General features: G+C 40.8%; 1 protein-coding gene across 4 annotated transcripts in view; it reads left to right on the top strand.

Moving 5' to 3' along the window:
* Nucleotides 1-8,238, top strand: part of ncoa1 (nuclear receptor coactivator 1) — a 48,160-nt gene that overhangs the window by 24,636 nt on the left and 15,286 nt on the right. For all 4 annotated transcript variants that reach the window (XM_015043322.1, XM_015043321.1, XM_015043319.1 and 1 more), the window contains 7 exons: nt 2,585-2,751; nt 2,839-2,945; nt 3,590-3,767; nt 4,342-4,521; nt 4,971-5,048; nt 6,331-6,471; nt 7,656-7,803. In XM_015043322.1, the coding sequence (XP_014898808.1) occupies nt 2,585-2,751; nt 2,839-2,945; nt 3,590-3,767; nt 4,342-4,521; nt 4,971-5,048; nt 6,331-6,471; nt 7,656-7,803 (999 nt within the window). The remainder of the gene's footprint in view (nt 1-2,584; nt 2,752-2,838; nt 2,946-3,589; nt 3,768-4,341; nt 4,522-4,970; nt 5,049-6,330; nt 6,472-7,655; nt 7,804-8,238) is intronic.

Here is an 8,238-nt window from a genome sequence, read left to right as displayed (position 1 = left end):
ATCCATCCATCCATCCATCTATCTATACTGCATCCGTCCATCCATCCATCCATCTATACTGCATCCATCCATCCATCCATCCATCCATCCATCTATCTATACTCCATCCATCCATCCATCCATCCATACTGCATCCATCCATCTATCTATACTGCATCCATCCATCCATCCATCCATCCGTCTATCTATCTATACTGCATCCGTCCATCCATCCATCCATCCATCTATCTATACTGCATCCATCCATCCATCCATCCATCCATACTGCATCCATCCATCCATCTATCTATCCTCCATCCATCCGTCCATCCATCCATCCATCCATCCATCCATCCATCCATCCGATTGTTGGTGATGCATTAAAGACGTCACATCTTGAAACTGATGTTTCTCTATATTAATACATAAAAAGAGAGAAAGATTATATTTTATTTTTTTCCCCAGATTAAGTAAATTTGCCTATTAGTGGATTTTCTCTCTTATTGATGGAAAACATTAAAAATATGATTTTATTTGCCATTTATAGAATTTTGTCTCATCAGAACTTGAAAAATTTTTAATTTTGAAAATTATAACCCATATTCCTGCTTAGAGTGTGATGTCATGCTACAGCTTAGGTCCTGGAGGCCTAAAGTTTTCATACCCTGACTTGTCAGCCAATCAGAAACCTGCATCATGACTCTGTGCTGACCTACTTCCTGCTGTGGTCGTTTTCATGTAGACGCTCTTCACACGTTTCCCGCATACCGATCTGCAACCGATCAGCCGCACTGCATGTTTCTGGAGCTGCAGTCCAAGAGTGAGCTTCTGCACTGCAAAAGCTCAAAGTCTTACTAAGTATTTCTGATGTAGCTTCAAATATCTTAGTTTTGTCTTATTTAAAGTGTACTGACTTATAAGTAACTTTTCAGCAACAGTAGGACCTTGTTTTAAGTCAATAATTCCTTAATGTTGATTGAAAAGTACTTGTTCCATTTGCAGATAATTTCACTTAAAACATGACATTTTTCCCATGTTATAAGTTAAATAGTTGCCCATAATAGAACTTATTCATCGATATTAAGGTATTATTTATTTAAAACAAGCTACTAAATCTTGCTGGAAAGTTACTTGTAAGATAATTTAGGTGTACTGAGATATTACAGACTAAAAATACTTAAGTTTTTGCAGTGTGCAGGAGTTAAAGTTGAGTTTTCGTTCTAAACATGTCAACATAGGGAGGATTTAAGCGTTCATGGAAAGACAGCGAGCAAAACTGAACGGACATAAAGAAATGTTCGTTTCTTTAAGAATACCCAAAAATCAGGACAAAATTTATGCTATGCATGAGTTTTTCTGAAAAAAGTTTAAAATCTTAGACTAAACTAAATATAACCACATTTTCCCTGAGAAACAAATCAGATTGTTTTTCAGATAAAAACATCAAAAGTAATCAATACCCTGCTAATTTCCCTTCTAGTAATCCTGTCAAAAATCAATTATATTTGCCATTTCTGCTCAGAAATTCCCTTTTGATTATTTGTTTCAAACTGCTAATGGATTAATTGACTGGTGGTGTCGGTTCTGGCAAACATCCATCTTCCTGTGTCCAGTATTTCTCCCCCTCAGCAGTTTTCCATGTGTTTCTCTCAGCAGGATGGTGAATTATTGAGGGTATTCTTGTCTGAGCACATCCTCCTGCTCCATCGCCAGCTTCCCATTTTTCACTTCTCTTCCTGCCGCTTCCTGTCGTTCAGACGGCGTTTTGAAAGCTTCATTATTCAGTAATTAGGGAGCTTTTTGCCTGCAGGGGCAGTTAATGTTTGAAGCTTTATTCCAGCTTCTGTTCAAACAGAGCACAAAACCATGAAAATTATGTTAGATAAATGTTTAAATACTCAAGTCTGTCATGTTATTTAATTTTCTTTAAACATAAATTAAAGGATTTAACATGGCAAATAGATGTTTATTAACAGAATGCTAAGGTGGAAGGATATCAGCATTGATCTCACAGAAGCAGCTGTTGATGTCTGGGAAGGCTTTTTGATGCAGTTAAACCATTTAAAATATGTTTATTTAGATTTTTCAGGCTTAAACAGTGAACTACATAAATATAACTACAACAAAATAATACTGAAAAAGAAAAAAAAGACATGGACATTAAAGAAAATTGGCGAATATACGGTTACGTTACTGCTACGTCTCTTTTACCAAAGTCTCTATGTGGTTGTAACTTTGTCTACAGTCCTGTTGGGCCAGTAGGAACAGAAATGGCTGCCAGATGTTTGGGTTTGTCCACCATGTCATCTCTGAGTCTGTACTTGTGAAAAGCCTCAGTCGGTTCTCATATTGATTCCTCAAATGTAGAAACGACCTCCAGTTTCCACACCTGTAGGATCAGTCGCTTGACTTTCAGCAACTTCTGACTTCACTAAAATTTGGTCCAACTCAGACTCGACTTGGTCCTTAACGACTACTGACTTATCTTGAACTTATTCCTGTGACCTGGCTTTCACTTGGCCTCAGTGGTCACTACTTTGTTTTATTTATGTCTCAATGATATTTGTCAAGGAGTCGTGACTTACAGCTCATCTGTTTGCCGCAGTGTGGAGAAGCGAAGGCGGGAGCTGGAGTGCCGCTACATCGAGGATCTGGCTGAGCTGGTGTCGTCCAACATGGGCGACATTGCCAGTCTGAGCGCCAAGCCGGACAAGTGCCACATCCTGAGGAGCACCGTGGACCAAATCCAGCAGATCAAACGGCGGGAGCAGGGTGAGGAGAACCACGGCTTTAGAACCTCATGTACCCGTGACCAGCAAGCGGTTTCTGCATCGATCTGAATCACTTTCCTCCTGACAGAGAAAGCAGCTCTTCTGTCTCCAGACGACGACGTGCAGAAGAGCGACGTCTCCTCTAGCAGTCAGGGTCTGGTGGAGAAGGAGGCGCTGGGGCCCATGCTGCTGGAGGTAAGCTGAGGACGAGTTCACCTTGGCCCAGTTCAGTCCGGTTCGTTTGGGATGCGCGATCCGACCCTGATCCGCATCAGAAAAGCAAACTTTGGTCACCCTACAAACTTAGTTATCAGTATTATGAAAGTGAACGCTGGCACAGTTCGAATGCTAATGTGAACGCCAAGCGGATGGTAGAGCCCTCCAAAAGCAGGAAGTGAAATAGTGAGCAGGGCATTCTGGGTAAATGCAACCAAAGCAAAGGTGCACGGCCAGCGCCAGCTGGAGAAATGGCTTGTGTTCTTTTACCAAAGACAAAAATGTGCTAAAATCCAACGCCATTTTGTTTACATTTTGTGAAGGAGGAAGTTGCACTCAGTGTGTACTTCAGAGGTTGTTGTGCTATTTCCGTCAGTAGTTTGTGACTTAGCGCCCCCACAGGCGAGGAGGGGAACAGCTTTTTTAATTAGTTTGGCTCATTTGACATGGTGCAGTATGAAAGCAAACTGCAGCAACTGAAAATGTAACAAATGTTGAAACTTTGATCCCCAATGGAACCGACTCTACTGGACTGTCAGGTGTGAAAACAGTCTAAATACTCAGATTCTCCTCTGCTGCCTTGATTTTCACTTTCATCTCACTCTGTCTAAATTTTCACGCAGGCTCTGGACGGATTCTTCTTTGTGGTCAACCGCGAGGGCCGCATCGTCTTCGTTTCTGAGAACGTGATCGGTTACCTTGGATACACCCAGGAAGAGCTCATAAACTCGAGCGTCTACACCATCCTCCACGTGGGAGACCACAATGAATTTGTTCGCAACTTGCTGCCTAAAAGCCTCGGTGAGTGATCTGAGTTTGGATTCATATGGAGAAAAAAAGGAAAAACCAGGCAGAAAAGCTGAGAAAAAAGCAAAATGAAGTTCATTTTGTGCCTCTGGTCAGAGCTACAAAGTAAATTTGGGGTGTAAACTGTGCAGAGGAAGAGCAAACATGGGCGAGTGTAATGAGAAATAATACCTTCATTCAGTTCGATGAAGTTATTTCACTGTTTGGTTTTGCAGAACAACCTTGAGGAGAGATTATAATGAAAATGGAGATGGCTGGGTGCAGCAAACGGCAAGGTCGAACAGCTGCGTGTTTTCATTCCAACAGCTGCAGCCGATAGAGCAGAACAGCCTCTTTCCTTTAAGAAAGTCTCAAATAATTTACATGATCAAGTATTTTCAGGTGACGCCGAAAAGTTTTGGCAGCTCTGAAATATTCAGAACCATAAACCGAAATGTTGGATCAGATCATCTGTGTTGATCGATCTGTAGAGAATGTTTTCTACAGTGATGGATGGATGTTCGTTCGTTCTCATGTTTAAAGTATCTCTTCTTCCTCTTCTTCTTCTCCCCGTTTCTCGTCCGGCCAGTGAACGGCGCGCCGTGGCCGCAGGAAGCCGGCCGCAGGAACAGCCACACCTTTAACTGTCGGATGCTGAAGCGGCCGCCGGACGAGGCGGACGCCGAGAACCTGGAGGCGCGGCAGCAGTACGAGATCATGCAGTGCTTCACCGTGTCGCAGCCGCGGCCCGTCCAGGAGGACGGAGACGGTTCGTCCTCCGTTCGTCCTTCGCCTGCAGTGAAACTTTCACAAATTAAACCAAACAAGAATCACTCTCACTGCGTTTTTCTGAGCTCCCGTAATGCTGACTATCTCAGGAATGAATCCAATTAAAAAAAATAATTGGTTTGGAACAACTTTATTTTCCCACGGTTGAAAGTTTTAAGTTTCTATTGAAGTTTGCCGGTTGGAGCGTCAGTAGACTGTCTCCATTGGTGCAGTGGCCTTGATAAATTCTGCTATGCAGCTTCTGCATTGCAGATTTTTGGCTGCTCAGCTCTCTGGGTCTTTTTGTCATTTTGGTAGGATCCGGCCTTGGAGGCTGCCAGGCTCCTCTCCTGTCTAAATGCAGGAATCTGTCCCCTTTACTTCTGCTCCTATGAAAGACAGTTACTTTTGACATGTAATTAATTTCTTTGGGGTGTTTTTGTGTTTCAGACTTGCAAAGCTGCCTGATCTGCATCGCCTGTCGGATTCCACGCACCGAGTCTTTTATTACGAAGCAGGACCCGACAGGTAAAATCTGCCACAACGGATGCAGGATCCCGGCAACGCTCAATTTATTTCACCTGGATTTTTCTAAATGTTGTCCTGCCAATAAAATTTAATTTACAATAATTCTTACTCGAAACTGAGACAAATCTCTGAAATTAGGTGAATTCTGCAATAAACTCTCCTTCTGCTCAAAGCTCCATTACAACCTTTGACCTCTTGAGTTTTAGTGGTTTTGTTGTGCTTCATTTAAACAGCAAACACTCAAAGGTACAACGGCGTATTTGGGCCGTTGTAGATTTAAAGAGAGTCAATTTCCACCATAAAACTGGGAAATTTATGAGTTTGAAAAGTTAAAAAATTGCCAGAAGAAACATGGAAATTTGAGTTTTAAAACTCACACTCATAAATTTCAATGTTTTTTTGTTCCTGAGATTAAATTGTAGAAAATTTTGACTTTTCAAACCGATACGTTTCAAAGTTTTTTTAAAAAACAAAATTTTGAATAATTTTCAAACTCAGACATTTTGTGTATTTTTTTCTTGAAAGTTTCTTAAGCTGACCTCAGTTTTTTGGCAGAAATGTATTAATTTCGTGTGTTTTTTTCTTTTTTATCTGCAGTGGCCCCAACACACTGTCGTACAAAGGTTCTCTTAGGACTGTGCAATAAAACAATAATATCTGTCATTTTTCATAAAAACGATGCCGTCTCCACCAAATTTGATATCTAAATTTAAAGCCTTAAAATGTCTCAAATTCATATTAAACACCAGGTTGGCCTTTAGTATGTTAATCACAGCTCTTAAATTTTGTCTTGGCTAGACTGTTTGATAGCCTGTTCTCTATTATGTTTTCTTTTACAGCTGGACTTTTCTGTCAGCTAAAAGTTTGAGTCGCACCAATAACTCACTGCTAATGTACCTTTGCTAGCAAGCTAGCTTCTTTGTGTCTGTCATGACTAAGTGAAAATCAGTGGTCAGTTAGCTGGTGAAGTTCATACATTTCTGTGGAGATATTGGTCATGCTGGTTTTAAAAAGTCTTAGTTTGACGTGTGATCAACATCAATAAGAACATCTGAAAGGGCATTCAAAGCCCTATTGGTGAAGAAACAAGGATTGCGAAGTCTAATACAGACTTTATCCTGCAAAGAGTTTCTGTGGCCAGAAAATCTCATGATTTTTCACTAAATTAATACATTTACTTCCACGTAATTGGAAAACCACACAGAGCTCCAGATTTCTCCTTGAATTTTGCACGAGGACCTCGGCTGCAGCTCAAACTGATCTCTGTGTCGCTGTGCTCCAGGGAAGATCATCTCCATAGAAACCAGCGCTCTGCGAGCGACGGGCCGGCCTGGCTGGGAGGACCTGGTCAGGAAGTGCATCTACGCGTTTTTTCAGTCGCAGGGCAAGGAGCCCTCGCATGCCAAGAAGCTGCTGCATGAAGGTGAGCAGCAGCAAAACCCACTGACACGTCTAAATGCGTCTTCATTAGCAGAAAACAGCAGAGCTAAAACCGTCACATGTTGCAGATGCTTCATCAATGGTTTCAGACGCAAAATGAAGATTTAAAGGAATTATCAGCTTAATAAAGTTTGTGTTTCACCGTTTTATCGAAAATAAACATTTAGAGCAGGGGTGTCAAACTCCAGTCCTCAAGGGCCGCTGTCCTGCAACTTTTAGATGTGCCTCTGCTGCACCACACCTGAAAAGAATAATTAGGTCATTAGCAAGGCTCAGGAGAACCGATCTACACAGGGAGGAGGTAATTAAGCCATTTCATTCCACTGTTTTTTACCTGTGGCACATCTAAACACTGCAGGACAGCGGCCCTTGAGGACTGGAGTTTGACATCCCTGATTTAGAGGAAGTTGAGTGGAAGGAAAAAGTGTGGCCCCAAAAGGAAAACACAAGTGAAACTCGTATTGCACAGATTCTTTACACATAAAAATTTAACAAAATAAATTATTTTTTAAAAAATTGGGAAATTTTGAATATTTCTATTATATATAAAAATTTAGAGAAAGTTGAGTGGAAGGAAAAAGTGGATACCACAAAAGTGAATACCATAAGTGAAACTCATATTGTGTAGATTTTTTACACATGGAAATATAATAAAATAAAAATATTGCATAATTATTATTTTTTTTTAATTTTGATGAATTTTTTTTTCTTGCTTCTAGAAAATAAAAATTTAGAGAAAGTTGAGTGGAAGGAAAAAGTACAAATGAATACCACAAGAGGAACTGATATTGTACAGATTCTTTACACATGGAAATGTAATAAAATAAAAATATTGCAAGAATTTATTTTTTTGAAATTTTGATGATTTTTACTCATAGAAAATAAAAAATGAGTGAAAGGAAAAAGTGTGGTAGCAGAAGGAAACCACAAGTGAAACTCATATATTGGATAGATTCTTTGAACATAGAAATATAAGATGAACTATTTTTAAAAATATTTTTGTATTTTTGATGAGTTTTGCTTATAAAAATGAAAATGTAGAGAAAGTTGAGTGAAAGGAAGAAAGCATGTGAACAAAAGCATATCCAGACTGATTTGGGGGATAAACATGTTGGTAAACTTGGCGATGATCGCGCAGCTTAACGTTTTTCTCCCTCTCTCCGTCAGTGATGGCGCACGGCACCGCCGTCAGCCCTCTGTACCGGTTCACGCTGAGTGACGGGACGCCGCTCAGCGCTCAGACTCGCTGCAAGTTCTGCTGCCCACCAAAACCCGACGTTCAGCCCTTCATCATGGGCATCCACACTATTGACAGGTATCCCACCGACACGAACCAACAAACGATTCCTGCTGAGCAAACACAAAGCCTGTGGATTTTCCTAATGTTTTATGAGAGACGGCAGGCGCAAATCGTGACACCGCACCTACTAATGGCACTTCCGGTGGCAGGTGTCATTACGCTCCACAAGTGCCACTGTTTTCGGGGCTAGCGGTCAGTGTTGTCACTGACTTCGGCTGACCTCGGCACCTTCCAAGGGTGATTTAGGGCGGCCATCTTAGAGCGGTCGACCGCTCCACTTGGCGTTATATGTTGGACAGGCACAATGACGCATTTAATCTTTCATAACACGCTGTTTTGTTACTGGAAACCTTATACAAACAGCTATATTTATAAAAATTTTATTTTAAAGGTTTTTTTAATTGTATTATACATAGTTAAGCATATTTAAATATGCTTTGTGGGGAAAAC

This window comes from Poecilia latipinna, unplaced genomic scaffold (genome assembly GCF_001443285.1).
Source record: "Poecilia latipinna isolate Pla-1442-1.1 unplaced genomic scaffold, P_latipinna-1.0 Scaffold625, whole genome shotgun sequence".
Classification (NCBI taxonomy): domain Eukaryota; kingdom Metazoa; phylum Chordata; class Actinopteri; order Cyprinodontiformes; family Poeciliidae; genus Poecilia; species Poecilia latipinna.
Note: the sequence above shows the minus strand (reverse complement) of the source record. Positions and strands in the feature narration are given on the sequence as shown.